The following is a 17,638-nucleotide window of genomic DNA, read 5'->3' on the forward strand; positions in this document are numbered from 1 at the left end:
TGTTCCTTATCATGAACACCCTTTTTATTTCCTTTAGTGAAAACACGCTCACGGGTAAGTCTTCAGATAGCTAGAGTACAGCTCAAGATCAGGGATAGGAAACAGTCCTGGAGGACTTTGGAGCTGCCCTAAGGGTTGCTGTAGCACCAATTGTTACCAGTCCACTGTGTTTCAAATAAAAAATGTAATAAATAATACATGATCTAGGACAATGCAGAAGCTGTAAGCAAAAAATAATTCTCAATACAGCTATCGATATCAGTTATTTATATTAATCCATAGTGTGAGTCCTCCCCCATCCCGTAAGTTGCCGTATTGTTTATAAGCACCATGCCTGGAAATCAAACCCACCCCACAAGGAATGAAATGCACCAGGCACACACACATTCATAAAGGTGCTATTCTTTTCTCCCTCTCCCACTGGCCCATGCACATCTCTAATCTGGGAGCCCAGAGCATCCCAGATTACTGTTGCCTGGATTCATCCAGCTCAAACTATGATAGGTGCCCCTTTGAATTGCCATGGCAACACAGCTCCAGCTGGGTGGAGTTTGGAGGCGGAGGGGGGGTGTCAGTGCTGGGCCCCCTCCAGCTTTGCACGAGGGCCTGCAGCAGCTCTCGAGAGCGCTAGGTGCACTTGGCAGTGGGTGTACAGGTCCAGCCACCCATCACTGCCACAGGTCCATTCAGAAGGAAATAGTGTAGTAACGCAAACAGGTCCATTGACATCACCAGCGGGATGCCAGTCTGCCAAATGCACATGCATTTGCTACACATGTAGTTAAACTTTTTTTTTGTGCCAGAGCCTCTGAGACCAGGAAATAAGTTCATAAGCCAAGGCAAAAAGGAGCACCTGGGCTCACCTACAATAGCCAAGGGAATATTAACTCTACTTATGATGTCATGGGGGGGGTGCTCCTGACCAACCCTGTCCATGAACATAGATTCCTAACTGTTGGACAACCCGGCATTATGAGTTTTTTCCAGGATGACATTTATAAACCAGCCTCTGTAGTGCACAAGAGCACATATAACAATGGAGTAATAGTATCCTTACCGGTTTATGTACTAAGGTGCTTCTTAAAGAGGGAAAACTATGGGCTGTACAATATGGAAAGCTCATGCTCTCAAAGCCAACTGTTATTTCAGGAGTTTCTTTCATGCCTCACACATTGGGACAAGCCACATACTGCATTGCCTCAGATACCTCTGTCACCACTTTATTCACAGTTCACTTCCCCAGAGTAAAATGGCCAGAAACAGAATTCTCACACTACGGCAGCTTCCAGGTGGCTGTAGCAACCTACATCTGGACCAGAATAGCTGCTCTCATGCATGTGTTGTGCTCCAGGAAGGTTGGGGCAAGCTGCTCACAAAGCTCCAGAATTGTATGTTTCTCCTTATGAAAGTTCAGGCCCTGTGACTGGTCTGCACATTGATGTGGTCTCACCAGTCTGTGCTTATGGCCCTGGTGAGAAGCATCGGTCTGCATGGAGGTTATCAGCACCTACACAGAGTGTTACAAGCAGCCCCAGCAAGCTTGAATCTGCCATTGCTGTGTCATCACCCATTGTCCTCCTGGGCTTCCATTAACTCTGTCAAGTGCCCTCAGTGAGTCAGAACATGCAGGTGAAGCATCCATCACCATCTCACAGAAGCTCTGCCAATATTCAGAAACAGGAATGAAAGCACAAGGGAAAGAAATTCTTCAGATGGTGCCTCCTCCAGCTGCTGTGTCTCGTTGCTGGGAGCATGATGGCGCAGCAGGACATGCTGTTCCAACCTCCTGTAACATATGGGGTGCACAATGGAGTTTTCCTACATTACACCACAAACAAAGGCTGAGAGTGGCTGAATTTGGGGAGGCTTCTAAGAAATCTTCAGGACTGCACTGAGGATGCTGCAGCTCCAGGTTTCCAAATGGAAGGTCAGCGGACTCCACTGGCCCTGGGGTTCCACAGCAGTGTGGGTATATTCTGGAAGGCTACTCAGCTAACCATTTAGTATAGCTTCAGTGGCACAAAGGCACCTTAGTACAAACCAGATTTGGGCCCTTACATTTGTAGCCTATTCATAGCAGAACTTTTATGCTGATTGTTTCTTCATGGCTTTCCAATATACTTAACTGTTCTTCTTTTGTTTTAATCAGCCCATCTCAAGGCCGGGTTATCAATGAATATACTGAAGCCCAGCTGCAAGATATTGTCAAAAAAATGCGGGAAAGGACATCAGTTTATAAAGAAAAGTTGACTGACCCAGTAATGTCCTCTCCTGAGGGCAGTCCTATAGCTTGTAAGTTGTTTAGTTCTCAAAAAATAGCTATTTGGTGGTTTGAAGATGGAAATCCCATTGCAAGAATTTAAATTGATGGAAGATAATAATCAAAGAATCACAGGCCAAATTCTCATTTGGTATAAATCAGCAATTCGCCATCACTGGAGCTGTGCTAGCATACAACAGCTGAGAATGTGGTCCTATTTAAACCCACAGGGCCACCTCATTAATGGAGTTAATAATAGCAAGTCACAAACTATGGACTATTGTCTAGGACAACCATTTGCAAACTGCTTTCTAGAATCTTGGTTATTTTATCTGTATTCCTAGGAATCAAAGATACATTCCTGATGGGGGGGCAGATGTGACATATTCTTCATGGGGGTATGTAGAGGATACTGAGATGAGCTCTCCTTTTTAAAAGTGAACCAAGTTTAAGATATGGCAATAATCTTCCACCATCAATAAATATGCCCATACATGTCACCTGAAAATAATTAGACATACTACTGACATTGTGGTTCTTCAGAGAAAAACTTGTTCTACTCCTTTGCGCAAGAAGAAGAATGGATAGCCTTCATATTCTGAATTTTTTTCAGAAGCTACTTATTGATCTCCTCAATTCCAGTAAGTTGGAAAATATAGCAGGCCGAATGCATGTCAGGATGAATGTCTTAACTATTCTACACTTTGCCAGCTATGAAAGACATGGCCATTTTTAATTATTTCAGTGTCAGCTAACCTATTTCCCCTCTCTCTGGCATTTACACTAATTTATTTCTTAAATTGTAAATTGTCCAGTTTGCTAATTTATTACTCATACTCAGTTGTATCTTTCTCTTCAAGTTGCCCCATGGATTACTTTTAGAGAAAGAAACTCAGCCCAAGTGTGGCCGAACAGGTACCAAAGCAATTCTATCCCATCTATGGCAAGTTGTCAAGCCTCAAGCCTTACCTCATTTCTGTCCTACGAGTGTTTAATTGTACTAGCATGAATGTCCAGAGAACGATAGTGTAGTACAACATTTCCCTCTGCATCACTTACCATTAAATGTCCCAAAGGTGTTAACCGGAGGATGCCTGCCCAGGTCAGTGCTGAATTTACTCTCCCATCTGCATTCTAAATTAAAATTGTAACAGTAAGCACTAAGGGGACAAGTGAATGCTCATTACTAAGTTGGGGCTGTCAAGATTTGTCACAACAGTGAGGCATGTACACACCATTGTTAAATATTGCCTTGCGATATTTACATGTCTAGCTCCATCTAAAAAGAAACCTCCGCCCCCACCACCAAAAGAGGAGAAAAAAGAAGAAAAGAAAGAAGACGGTGATGCCAAGCCAGAGGAGGATCATTATTGTGACATGCTGTGCTGTAAATTCAAGAAACCACCACTGAAAGAATACCTGAAGAAAATGGTGCTACCAGACAGTATAGATGCATACACAGGTAAACCAAATGCAGTCACACAACAGAAAAGTGTCAAAAGCAGGATAAAATCATTTATTTCTTGTGTTAGACCAGCATCTGGCTGCCCTGTTTGAGGTCAGAGCCCCACTATACAAATGGGTAGTGCTTCAAAAGTGAAGAAAGAGAAAGGGTGAGAGTAGGAACAGAGGCATGAAGAGTTGAGGTGACTTGCCCAAACTCACCAGCAGATCCAGGCATAAAAATCAGGTCTCCAAATCCACCACATGATCCCCTCGGGACACTGCCCCTTCACTGCTGGAAAGTCTTGAAAGCCAAATTAAAAGTTCTCATGAAAATCTGCCTCTACCCAAACTGGATAAGTACTCAGCCTTTCCACGCTCCCCACACCCATAAAAAAGGCCCCTGCACACGTATTTTATGTTTTAATGTCATTTATAACATAAGTGAATCCAGCCCTTTTCCTTTAGTAAATTCCATGTGTGACTCCTAGCTCTTACAAGACTCCCTTTAACAGACCCAGCTGTGTTATAAATGCCAGAGGTTGATCATCTCTGTTCTGCAGAAACTGTTCTAGATTAAATCCATCTACTAGAGTTATTTCTATTTTTAATTATAAGGGTTGGGATCATTCAGAAAGGCGGATATCTTCTGAAACCCACAAATCAGATGAACTCCCACTCCTGAGTTTCAAGTGTTGCTCACGTTTTTGACTGTAAATCACTGGTTAAACTGAATGGTACTCTCACGTCCAAAACTCTACGCAATGTTCTGATGACTCCAAGTATGTCTACGCTGCAATTAAAAACCCCATGGCTGTCCCGTGCCAGCTGATTTGGGCTTGCTGCACTTGGGCTAATGGGCTGTTTAATTCCTCTGTGGACATTCAGGCTTGGGCTGGAGCCGTGGCTCTAGTGAAGTGGGAGTGTTTCAGAACTGAGGCTGCAGCCTGAGCTTGAACACTACACAATAACCAAATGGCCCTGTGACATGGCAGTTGCCTTGCATTGGTACAGAAAGGGTTAAAACAGCCCTGGTTTGTGGATCTGGAGCGTTTTGATGTCTGTTTTGTGCCCATTGACCCTTTGTCTAAGGGCGTTAGAAGTCTGTCCAATATACAAAGCATCTGGGCATTGTTGGCACATGATGGCATATATGATGTTAGTAGAGGAGCATGAGAAAGTGCCCGTGATTCTGTGAGTAACCTGGTTAGGTCCAGTGATGGTACTTCCAGAGAAGATATGTGGACAAAGCTGGCAGCGGGCTTTGTTGCAGGGAAAGGTTCCAGGACTGGTATTCCTGGGGTATAGACTGTGGCTGTTAGTGAGGATCCTCATGAGGTTGGGAGGTTGTCTGTAGGAGAGAACAGGCATGTCATCCAGGGCCTTCTGGAGTGTAGCATCCTGATTAAGAATAGGTTGTAGGTCTTTAATAATTCGTAATAATAATAACCTAATAATAATAACCTGCTTTGTATATTGGACAGATTTCTAACTCCCTTAGACAAAGGGTCAACGGGCACAAAACAGACATCAAAGCACTCCAAATCCACAAACCAGTTAGTCAACATTTCAATGGAATGGGGCATTCTGTCAATGACCTCAAGGTGTGTGTGTTACTGAAGAGAAATTATCGCACCGTTTTAGAAAGAGAAGTGGACGAGCTGACTATTATATTCAAATTCGGCACATTAACACATGGTTTAAATCGTGATGGGAACTTACTGAGTCACTATAGGGGCTCGTCTGCATACTTGGCTCAATCTAATTCTTCACCTTCCCCCTCTCCCCTCCGCTCTCTGATTTGCTCACCTTGATTATCTTTTTCTGATTTGTCCTCCTTGCTTACTGTTTTTGGTTCTCTGTGCCTTAAATATTGAGTCTGGTCTGGTCTGGCTATGGTCTGAAGAAGTGGGTCTGTCCCACGAAAGCTCACCTAATAAACCATTTTGCTAGTCTTTAAAGTGCTACTTGCCTGCTTTATGTTTTGATAGTGTATAGACTAGCACGGCTTCCTCTCTGTTACTATTCAACAGTTATCATAGTTTGAATTGCTTATCCAGGATTGACTTTCAGGTCTAGTGTAGACCAGCCCTCAGTCACAATTAGAACTCAGACTTTCCCATCTCCCAATTCATTCTTTTGTCCTCCGGATCACAAGGTCTGGCACAGTCACAAATCGCACTGCTTTCCTTGTGGGCCCTTTATTCCAATGCGAAGAAATAAAAAGATTATTATTTCACACGGATTAGATCACTAGCTCCTGCTTTCTTTTCCAGATCGTCACTATCTAGCATGGCTCCTGATCATTACTATTGCTTATAACTGGAACTGCTGGTTCATTCCACTGCGGTGTGTGTTCCCAGTAGAAACACCAAGCAACATATTCTACTGGATCCTTGTAGACACCATTTGTGATATTTGCTACTTGTGTGATCTGTTGGTATTCCAGCCCAGAATGCAATTTATAAAAGGTGGAGATATAATAGTAAGTAACCTGTGCTTCTTTGTTTGTCCAAGTATATTTATATGTTGCTGCACTCATCTTCTGCTCATTTGCTTTGGAAAAGAGACAACATACATTTCATACTGTACTGCACTGCTACACCAGTATTCTAACTAAACACAACAGCCACTGAACTGGTAAAGTCAAAAGTGACACATGAGAGCAGCAAGGTCAGATTTAAAGCTCTTATTCACCCACATTACGCAGCTGGAAAAGAGCAACTTGATACAGCTTCTCTGGCATCTGATACCCCATGAAAATATAAGCAAAGAAAAGTGTGTGAAATGTGCAGCTCTCCATGGAGTCAGTCATGTAGCACAGATGTTGCAGATAAAAAGAGGCTTTTCTACTAGTCCAGTGGGTTTGCTTCAATTACATATGATGAACATGGTAAAAGTATGTACAGAGGTCAGCTAAATAAAAGCGTGGGCCACCTTTTAACCTGATGTAAACTTTTTTCTTACAATATCCTTTCATAAGAGATTTGCAATTCAATTTCCATCCTGTTTACTGACACCAAAAGGCAGCAAGTTTCAATAAAAATCACAAGTCAGTGCCAGAGAAAAGGGAAACAAATAGAGACTACTTAGGTATCAAAAGTGAGTACCTGGTAGTAAGTAGAGACAGCGCTGATATTAACATTTCATCTAGAGTCACACAACTAGAGTGGCTTACAAAGGACCAGCATGTGGCAGTCTATTTGAGAGGAGCTAAGAAACTCACTGAGGAGAGATCCATGAAGCCTCTGGTGAGCCAAGGCTGGCAATGAATGTCATGCCAAGCAGTGACTCAGTCAGCTTCTGAGTAAACTAACCCTTTGGCCATGAGGGTAGTTGCACAGGGGCCCTGCATTTCAAATTGGCCCAGAACCCTAGCTGCAGCCACTGCTACTTCAACAGCTACAGCAGCCGGGACTCTGGGCCCCTTTGAAACACTGCAGCAGTGCTGCTGTGCTGCCCTGCAGGGCTCAGGGTGGGGCAGCACTGTGGTTTGAGCATTACTTAGGGCTGACTGTCCTAGGCCCTGTCGCTTCAAGGGGAATGGAGCCAGGCCCCCTTCCCACCTTGTCCTGGGGCCCCCGGGTGGCTGTTGGTCCTGCTGCATTTGGCCTACTATGCTCAGGTTGCATTATACTACCTGGGTTCTCCTCCCGTGTCATCTCAGCTCCCGAGAACTTTCAGTGAAATAGTATAATATTGACTGATTCCATCATACTTATTCTCTGACACAGTTGAAATTCAGAAAGCCACATCCTCCTGCAGTTCTATGAGGGCAGAATATAGCGTCCTTAGTGGTGGGAAATTTGCCAGAGGGAGATTTGCAGTGGTACACGGCAGCTGCCAATCTCTCTGCCAGTGGGTAGCCTCACAAGTGACTAACACAGCCACAATGTATCAGAGTTGACTGTAGCCAAGACAGCCAGGAGATGTATTGACAACACAGTCTCAGCCTCCAACAATGGGACTCCTGAGGGGACCTTGGCAATACTTAAGGTAGAATGAAACCCTTGTCAGAACTCACCAATGGAAATGCTGCCTTCCATTTCTGGCAACGTGAGCATGGCTGTGAATGAGAGAGAGAGAGAGAGAGAGAGAGATTCTACCCTAGAGTGCAGTGATGCTTGCTGGCATGAAAAGATATAGTTTGTACTCTTTTATGGCAGTCAGGGTGTATATAATCCACCATTTCTGAAAGCAAACAGAACACAAGCACTCTACTGATTTTTTTAATCTACTGCTACTGAAAAGTTTTGATTGATTTTCCTGCATGTGGGCCCAATCTCATTCTTGGAGCATCACATTTCAAGAAAAAACTCTCAGAGCCAAATGTGAACGTTTCCCTTTTTCAGAGGCCTTCAGATGTGAGATTTCAAATGGGCCCTTCTCCACCTGGCATGATTACTTTGTTTCAGTAGCAAATTTTAATAAGCAAAATGAAATTAACATGCATAATTAGCTTAGATGATATCAGATACCCCAAGTGCACAGCAACAAGAAAAATCAAAATCAAGAATTACTTTACTATTGGAAATGTGAATGAAGCTTGGACAGGCATCCACAAGCTAGTTTTAATTGGCTGAAAATAGCAGAGGAGATACAATGGCACAGACCCCAGCACAGACAAAGAACATGAGCACATAGTGAGGGGTCTGTATTGGTTTGTACAGCCCCTTCTGTCTCATCACCATTTTAACCTCTCTAAGTGAAAGCTAGACAGCGTATCCCCACACAAGTTGCAATCACATTTCCATTTGCAATGTAGACATACCGTCAGACTAGTATTTCCACCTGTAAATTGGAAACAGATTTAGCTCAGCATTTTTATATATCATAATACACCTTCTGTTCCCTAGGCTATTACTTAAACCCTACTCTCAGATCTCACATAGACTTAATGTGTGTCTGTATTAATTGTAGTGCAAAGAAATATACTTTTCCATGCCAAGCTAGTCATTGACAAGACTCCTTAAATCACAGTAAACTTGAGTTTTGTAAACAAGATAAAAATTATAGCATAAAAACCACCACTTTTCTTTTAATTGGAGCTGTTCATTGATTTTAAAGCCAGGAGAGATCACTTTGACCCTCATACCAGAACTACATTTTTCTTAATGCTGTGAAGTGCTAATAAGGGAAAGCAGAAAATAGATTTGTCTTAGAATGGAAAAAAGTCCTTGTAATTTTAAAGTTATTTTAAAAAACTCTTCGAGATAAATACAGTAACTATAATAATAGATACTGTTTTTTAGAGATTTCTGATTAGCCTTCCTAATAAGGTATTGCCGTCAGTTCCCATGGTGACCAATTTGAAAATAAATAGCTAATCATTATTAATGAATTCAGTGTTGGCTGTGATAACACTAATGACAGCGAATTTATTTAGCTTTCAATGGCCTGATCCCTCTCAGAAATACTCAGTACTAGTCTCTGCACGTACCCTGAACCACTGAGCTTTGCCACTGACTTGAACGAATGCAGGGTCGTACTCTGGCCTGAACATTACTAGGGACGTGACTTGGGCAGATTTTTCCCAATTATGCTTTTTTCCCCTCTCTTTGTAATTTCAGACAGACAAAGTAGAAATGAAGAAATACTACCAGAGTTCTCTGAAGTTTCGGGTGAGTAGATTGTGTGCTGCTTTAGAGTTACTTCAGTGCTTTGATTTTTGGAGTTCCACAAAGCTTTCCCTGCTCCAAGATTCCATGTAGTCCATGGAATAATACAGAAGGGTCACCAACTGACCATCATTTTAGTTTCTTATCGATTAAATCAAATGCCATGGCTCACTGACTTCAATGGGAGATAACTGTGAAAACATTAGACTGCAAAGCCATGGCTCAGTAAAGATTTGTTGAACAAAGAAGACCGTGCCCCGCTTAAAATTAAATGGTAATTTTAATCAAGAAACTGTGGTGTGTATGTTTGATAATAACAGTGTAATCATAAATAGTGGCTATCACCTTGACGCCATGCAAGTAAATCTAAAACTAAATTTTAAAGCTCTGTGCCTTAGATAACATCAAGGAACCATTTTAGTTGAGGTCATTTTATTCTGAAATGTAATTTTCTCCACGAGAGCGAAAATACGCTATTGTTAGTTACTGAGCCACAGGCCTCCAAGCACCTGCAATCCCTTTTGTACACACTCCACTTTAAGCATACAAGAAGTCGCATTAATTCCAATGGCAGGGCTTCAATGCCTACAGTTGAGCCAAGCAAAAGTGTTTGCTGGGTCAGAGCCCAAACAGAATGCAGCCCATGGAGGAGGGAAGGGGTTTAACCTGAAAGCAATGTGACAGAGTGAGCATATTGGGCCTGGATCTTAGGTTCAATCCTGCAAGGTGGCAGGTGCCCTGGATTCCTACAGAAGTTAGTGGGAAGTGAGGCTTCTCTTCAGCTCTCAGGCATGGGCTACACTACATTCTGGAATGTATCATTTAATTAAATCCTGACTGTCATTGTATATTAAAATGTATGAGGCTAAATGTTGCCTTTGCTGACGTGGATGCATTAACGGAGAGGCAGTGCCCAGGGGACAATCCTTTCTACACAGTAGATTTTTATTTTTAGGAATCAGTTACAATCCATCTCTCAGCACTGGAGAGAAAAAAAGATGGCACCAATAGCTACCAGTTAATGGCACTTCTCAGGGTGATAGTGTTTCTGAGGAGAGATGGGTTATGACCCCAAATCCATGATCCTCTTTTGCTCCTTTACCCCAGCAGCAGAAGAGGAAGGTCTCAGCCAGGAGCCACTTCCAGGAGCTGCCCCTGTTAAGGCATAGCACCTTGTTGGTACAGCATTCCTTTTTTTTCCCACAAAGCAGAGTTTCCTCTGGAAAGAATCGGGAAGAAAAAGGAAACTGCCTGTGACAAATGCTAGTCATGTCTCTTAACACACTGATGGAAAACACTCAGAATCTAGGATGATGTGGGCAATAAAAGAATCTGAATAGAACAGAAGACCTGTCTTGGATGAAGTGGCGCCTCCACATGTTGCATGGTTATAGCAGGGAATGCCCATCCTTGTACTTCTTACAGGTCCGCGGAGGTATTACGGCTTTGAAAATCAAACTTCTACTCAGAAATGCTTTGAGGTGAACCATCACCCATTCTCCAAAGCCCTCAGACTGTCTCAGGTTCATTGGCACTATAACTGAGCCCACTTCATTTAATTATTAACAGCAATGCTACAGTTAAATATCCAAGACATTGTTAATAACCCTTCAGTAAATATATGAAAAATTGAGGTGGGCTTGTGCACACGTATGGGCAGAAGAAAGCTCGTGGTGTTTTCCTACAGATGGTGTTGCTTGTCAGCTACTCAGAAATAGATCGACACTGCATGTTGACTGTTCTTTTTTCATGTGCAATGATTATTAAATCTAGACATGTTCACTGCTGGATGTAAATAAGTTATAGTCTTTGTCAAGTTGTAATTGAACTGTGCTCTTCAACAGCTTGATTTGGCATCAGTTATACCATTTGATCTTTTATACTTCATCTTTGGGGTTAACCCAGCATTTAGAGCAAACAAGGTTTTAAAGGTAAGACTAGAAGATTTATTGTGACTGCTTGTCCCCTGGAAAATCTGAAGTTTAAAACCTACTGAAGATTTAGTACGATATTTGGAATCTTTTGTTTCTGATTTTGTACATTTCCTCTAGAATGTTTCTAGAATCTAAGCTACACACAAACAATTAGCAAATAATTAAAACATGTTGTTTAAATAACAAGAGTAATTGTTCTGGGTATATTTCAGCTGATTTTATTTACATTTACTTTCTATTTTCTAAACAGTAGTTCTGTGATCTAGACTAGTTTGTTTCTATTAGTTTAAATTGAAACAGTTTTAAATACCCTAGACATTTGGCAAAAAAAAAAAAAAATCAAAACCCATTGCTGAATGAAAAGAATGTACTTATCTAACACATCCTTTACAAAAGTCAACTACTTAAAAGCAAGACAGTGGATACTTAAAGGACAACATAAATACTACACTGACCATTTAAAAATACAAGCAGATTTTTCTTGTCAAGTGCAAGAAATGTACAGTGCCCACTATGCACAGGGCAGGAAAGAGACAGAGTATAACTCTGTGGTATTATCATGCAGATAAGGCCAGCTGTATCCTTGGGAGGGGAGGCCTGCACAACCCATCTGCACCAACACAATTGTTGGGCACCCAGTCGAGGAAATGGAGCTTCACAGAGTCCCCTCACTCCAACTCTGCCTCTTAGCTAAACGACACCCTTTAGCCCTTGCATTTGATGATACCTGTCCTTGAAAGATCTCTGTTACATGTTCAAGGCACTTACCGGCATGATCTCTCAGCCCTGAACAATGGAAATGGCATCTGCTTCAGTGGGAAAACTTTTTCTGAAAGTGTATTTGATATTCAAACTTATGCTAAAAGTTTACCTAAGGAAATAGCTTCCCTCATTGTATTTTTGTAGCCTTTACTGATGAAGAAATTTGGGACAGGGAGGGAAGGTGTCATTGGCTTGATTGTTTTTTTTTTTTTTTTAATGTCCTGATAGGCAACATGGAACCAAAATGGTAAGAAAGAATGTATCATAAAACACTATATAATATCAGGCAAGTAAATCTGTGCTGGCCAGAAAACACACAAAAGCACCTATTAATGTTAAAGGTGTATAGCAAAACTAAGTAAAAATATTTAATGTGGGAGGAACTCAAGACAGGAATAGATTAATTAACCTTTAAAAATTCATCATGAGACCTTGTGTTTTGATATTACAGTCTGAGATATCATCAATTAACGAGGAAGTGACAGGAATGTCAAAAAAGGGGAAAATGTTTAATGATTAATTTATTTTGGTAAAAAGATGTTCCATCCAAACAAGTACATTGTTAACTGACAAAAAAAAGTCATTCACCATCATCATCAGCCATCGTGGTAAATGGCAAGCAGGAGTGCCATGTGCTATGGGACAAAGGGGGCATTTGCCCTCCTAGATGTTGGTTTGTCCCCACTCCCAGACTTCCAGAGGTCTGAATGCTCCACTTTTTGCCTCCCCTTGACTTTATGCATGATTATATTGTATCCTGTAATGTTCTTCATGCCAACACAACTGTGTCCCCATTCTGCATTTTAGTGAAATTACTCCCCCTAATGGCAAGATGTCATCCATAACATAGCTAATAGGGACAAAAACCCTCAAAAGTATTGAGCTCAGCACAGATTATTTTAGCTTCACAGTTTACATAGAATCATACAATTCTAGGACTGGAGAACAACTAGTTCAGCCTCCTGCCTAAATCAGGATCAAGCCCAGCTAAATCATCCCACCCAGGACGATGTCAAGCCAGGACTTAAAAACCTCTAGGAATAGAGATTCCATTACCTCTCCCAGTAACACATTCCAGTGCTTTACCACACACCTTTCAACTAGATACTTAAGGAATGGCAGACAAGTGAAAAATCCAGGATTTTCAAAACTAAGTATGCAAACTGATGTCAGCCCCATTAGAAAATACATGTTATCAAGACCGTGTTTGGATTGCTTTCATTTTGTTTCTGTCTAGCATATGACCTTCTTTGAGTTCAATGACCGGTTGGAAGCTATCCTGGATAAAGCATACATCTACAGGTATGTGAGTGGTAGACTTACGTAACGTAAAGGCTGGCACGGAATTTCAAATCATTGTCCTGAAAGTGTGGGAAGACAACATGCCACACATGAATTTTCCCAGCCTCAGAAAAAGGGATAAATGCAAGGCTTACAACAGACCAAAAAAAAGAGAGAAGAGTTTTTAATCCAGATCAGACTGGAGGGACAGGGAACCTTTCCCCAGGTGTGCAGGAGTTAAAAGCTTATGTAACCCCACCAGCCCATCCACTGGCTCATATGATGCCTTTTCTTCACTAGTGGTCACCTCACCTCCCAACCCCAACGTTGGTCAGAGGGGATATTTAAAGCAGACGTTATCCTTCTTTCCTACCAGTCTGGGCAAAGCCATTGGCGTTGTGGGTGTTGAACAGTGTTGAATAAGATTAAAAAAGCATAACTGAGAGGAGTTGTTTGAGGTATAATTGTTGCTCTTTATCATACACCCCCATAACCTACAAACAGTGACGTATGTGGGTAATTTGATTAATGAGCAATCCCATTCCATTCAGTATGAGTACGCATGTGAGTAAAGTTATTGCCATTTGTCAGTGTTTGTAGGACCGGCGTCCACATCACCACACCAGACAGAATCTCAAGAACCATAAAGGGCTTGTAACATCGGATCATGCCAAGAGACTTCCTTTGCTTAGTCCTGAAGTGAGATTCAGTGTGGTAGTTGGCAGGCACGTAGCAGCAGCCACCAGACCAAGGCTGTCTGAATGCGCGCTGTTCTCACCTTGCGTTTGGCATGCAGAGAATCTTCCCCTTTCACTGCCTTTGCTAAATGTGCAGCGAGAGTCCTTGCAGCACAGATTTCACATGCTAAGCAAAACAGCTCCTAAGCAACAGTGCTACCCTCTGGGACACACTGCTGTGAAAAACGCCCATGATGCCTCCCCCAACTTAATCAGCCCTACCCACTCGCTCCCAAGTCTTGAGGAGGTTGCCTTGTAGGGTAGCATAGGTTGATGCTTGTAATACCCAGATCTGGAAAATTTGCCTCCACGCAACTCTGGGGCTTATAGGGTTCTTGTATGCTGCTGAAGTGGGAGCTAGAATCTCTTCCATGCTACCTTGTTATAATTCAGACAAATATATTTAAATGATAGACTTGGGATTCTTGCATTGGAAACCCAGTATTTTATGAGATTTAGGCAAAGACGCTACATTCAAAAGGATACAATCTCACATCTGCTCAACAAAACAGATTGATATTCAGGTATTTCATCTTAAGTGTTTTGTAGGAGCTTATCATGGTATCTAGATGCCATTTGAAATGAAGACTCGTAGGCCCATTCATTGCACTTGATCAGTGTACATGACTCCCCTGCGTATCAAAATCCAGTTCTGCATTACATTCCTGACCAGACACCTTATAAGATATCACTGTAGCTATTTTTGTAGACCTTATCTTCCTCTACTTCCCACCTTCTTCACTCGTTTAGTGCCAGATTCTTTTCGGTCCTTTTTGCGCAAGAGCCTTCTCCTGTGCAGCTCCTACCACATGTAACAACTTTGCTACAATTCTTTGCATGAACTCTACATCTCATTTCCAGTCTCATCTGAAAATATATTTTCTTACCTATAGCTTTTGATTTCTTACTCTTTGGGGTTTACTAGTTTCACCCTGTAACCATGTTTATAAACTACATCAAGGCTACGTCTACACGTGAATGCTACATCGAAATAGGCTATTTCGATGAATAACATCTACACGTCCTCCAGGGCTGGTGCCGTCGACATTCAACGTCGATGTTGGGCAGCACCACATCGAAATAGGTGCTGTGAGGGAACGTCTACACGCCAAAGTAGCACACATCGAAATAAGGGTGCCAGGCACAGCTGCAGACAGGGTCACAGGGCGGACTCAACAGCTAGCCGCTCCCTTAAAGGGCCCCTCCCAGACACACGCAGCCTGCACAGCACACGGTCTGCAGAGCCATAGGCACGCACACCTCAGGCGACGCAGTCATGGACCCCAGCAGCAGCAGCAGCCAGAGGTCCACCCAGCCGCCCCTGTAGGAGCAGTGCTTGCCCTGCTCCATGTCATGCAGGAGGCAGCTGAGCACCTCCTTGCCACAGAGAAGGAGCTGCCCGCAGGGGAGGAGGACGCAACCCCCAACCCTGCAGCACCCGCCCCCCCCGCCGCCGGCTGTGGAGCTACCCCATGAGCACCGACTGGTGGGAGCGGCTGGTGCTTGGAGAGTGGGACGACAACCACTGGCTCCAGAACTTTCGCATGAGCCGGCAGACATTTATGGAGCTATGCCAGTGGCTCACCCCTGCACTGAGGCACCAGGAAACCTCCATGCGGCGTGCCCTCAGCGTCGAGAAATGGGTCGGCATCGCTGTCTGGAAGCTGGCCACTCCAGACAGCTACTGATCTGTGGGCCAGCAGTTTGGCGTCGGCAAGTCCACCGTCGGGGCTGTCCTCATGGAGGTAAGAGGACCCATGGGGGGCAGGGGGGAGGGGAGCCCTGGCAGGGGAGAGGAGGGGAGGGGGGCCCTGGCAGGGGAGGGCCACACACACCCTGCACACCCCTCATTGGTGCTCTCCCATGTGCTTCCCCTGCAGGTCGTCAGCGCCATCAACGCCCTGCTCCTCCACAGGCTCGTGAGGCTTGGGGACCCGGATGCCTCCATCGCGGGCTTTGCCACCCTGGGCTTCCCCAATTGCTTCAGGGCTCTGGATGGGACTCACATCCCCATCCGCGCCCCAGAACAAAGTGGAGGACACTACTTAAACAGGAAGGGCTACCACTCAATGGTCCTCCAGGCCTTGGTGGACAGCCGGGGCTGTTTCCTGGACAAATATGTGGGCTGGCCTGGCAGCACCCACGACGCCCGGGTAGTCCGGAACTCGGGCCTGTGCCGCCGGCTGGAGGCGTGGACCTACATCCCCCAGCGGGAGATCCCTGTGGGGGACACCACCATGCCCCTCTGCGTCATCGCAGATGCGGCATACCCCCTCCGGCCCTGGCTCATGCACCCGTACATGGGCCATCTGTCTGCCAGCCAGGAGCACTTCAACCAGCACCTGAACCACGCGCGCCAGGTGGTGGAGCGCACATTTGGCCGCCTCAAAGGGCGCTGGAGGTGTCTCCTCACCCACCTTGATGCGAGCCCCACCAACACCCCCCAGATTGTGGGCGCATGCAGCGCACTCCACAACCTCGTGGAGATCAAGGGGGAGGCCTTCTTTCAGGGCTGGGCTGTGGAGGCCGGCAGGGCCGATGTGCAGCCACCCGCTGCCCCCAGTCGCCAGGTGGACCCCGAAGAGACCCGGGTCCGGGAGGCCCTGCGGGCCCAGTTTGATGAGGCCACGGGGTGAATGCTTGCAGGCCTCCCACTGCTCCCCCCATCCTCCACAACACTCCCTGCCCCTACGCCTACACCACAGAGCACCCAAGAGCACACCCCCACTTTTCTTGTAAATAAAAGCAGACAGTTGTTTGTCAAATCAAATATCTGTAGAACTCTTATTATTATTATCAACAAAACTAACTATTTACAGGCAAAATCTAACTTATATATATATGTATTATAAATAAGGATAAGATGAAAGGGGAAGACAAGGAAGGGGAGAACTATGTACATCGGGGGGCAAGGATCAGCATAACAACAGGGGTCAAATATACAAACTATTTACAAAAGAACATAACACTGGGGGGAATCTATACAAACGGGGGGGTGGGCCACGTCCTGGGCCCCACACCTCCTAATGTCCAGTGCTAGGGGTGGGCGGCCGGGATCCCCGCCTCGGCGTCAGCCCTGGCTGGGGCTGGCTAGGGGCCGGGCGGACCGGTACATACGGCCGGGGGGTGTCAGCTGACCCCAGGTCCCCCTCAGCGGAAGGGCCCTCGGTGGCAGGTGGTGGTGCAACGGTGGACAGCGCAGCAGGTGGAGCAGCGGGTGGAGCAGGCAGGGCGGGCGCAGCAGCAGCTGGCGTGGCATGGGGGGCCAGGGAGTCCGCAATACGGTTGAGGGTCCGCATGTAGGTCCCCCATGCCTCCTGGCGCCAGGCCAGCGCCTGCTCCTGCAGCTGGAGGCGGCGTTCCTCCACCCGTAGACGCTGCTCGGCGACCTCCAGCTGCCGATGGTGGAGGGCCAACAGCTGGGGGTCCGTCGCCGTTGGGTGGTGGTGCTGGGTCCGCTGTCTTCCCTGCCGAGGGGCTGGCCTGGAGTGATGGCCCCGGAGGGGATTCCGGGACCACTGACACCTCGCTGGTGCTCTCCGGTCCTTCCGATGGTGCAGCTGCGGAACATGGGCGGGGGGAAGAAGAGTGGAGACGGCCGTT

The 17,638-nt window shown here is 45.0% G+C and overlaps 1 protein-coding gene across 1 annotated transcript in view; it reads left to right on the forward strand.

Annotated features, from left to right (window-relative positions):
- The first annotated feature begins 972 nt into the window (after positions 1-972).
- CNGB3 (cyclic nucleotide gated channel subunit beta 3) overlaps positions 973-17,638 on the forward strand; it is a 43,678-nt gene continuing 27,012 nt past the window's right edge. Inside the window, exons 1-7 of the mRNA XM_074985441.1 lie at positions 973-1,073; positions 2,150-2,292; positions 3,534-3,722; positions 5,980-6,188; positions 9,274-9,324; positions 11,166-11,252; positions 13,255-13,319. Of these exons, the coding sequence (XP_074841542.1) occupies positions 973-1,073; positions 2,150-2,292; positions 3,534-3,722; positions 5,980-6,188; positions 9,274-9,324; positions 11,166-11,252; positions 13,255-13,319 (845 nt within the window). The remainder of the gene's footprint in view (positions 1,074-2,149; positions 2,293-3,533; positions 3,723-5,979; positions 6,189-9,273; positions 9,325-11,165; positions 11,253-13,254; positions 13,320-17,638) is intronic.

This window comes from Carettochelys insculpta, chromosome 2, assembly GCF_033958435.1.
Source record: "Carettochelys insculpta isolate YL-2023 chromosome 2, ASM3395843v1, whole genome shotgun sequence".
In the NCBI taxonomy this organism is placed as follows: Eukaryota; Metazoa; Chordata; order Testudines; family Carettochelyidae; genus Carettochelys; species Carettochelys insculpta.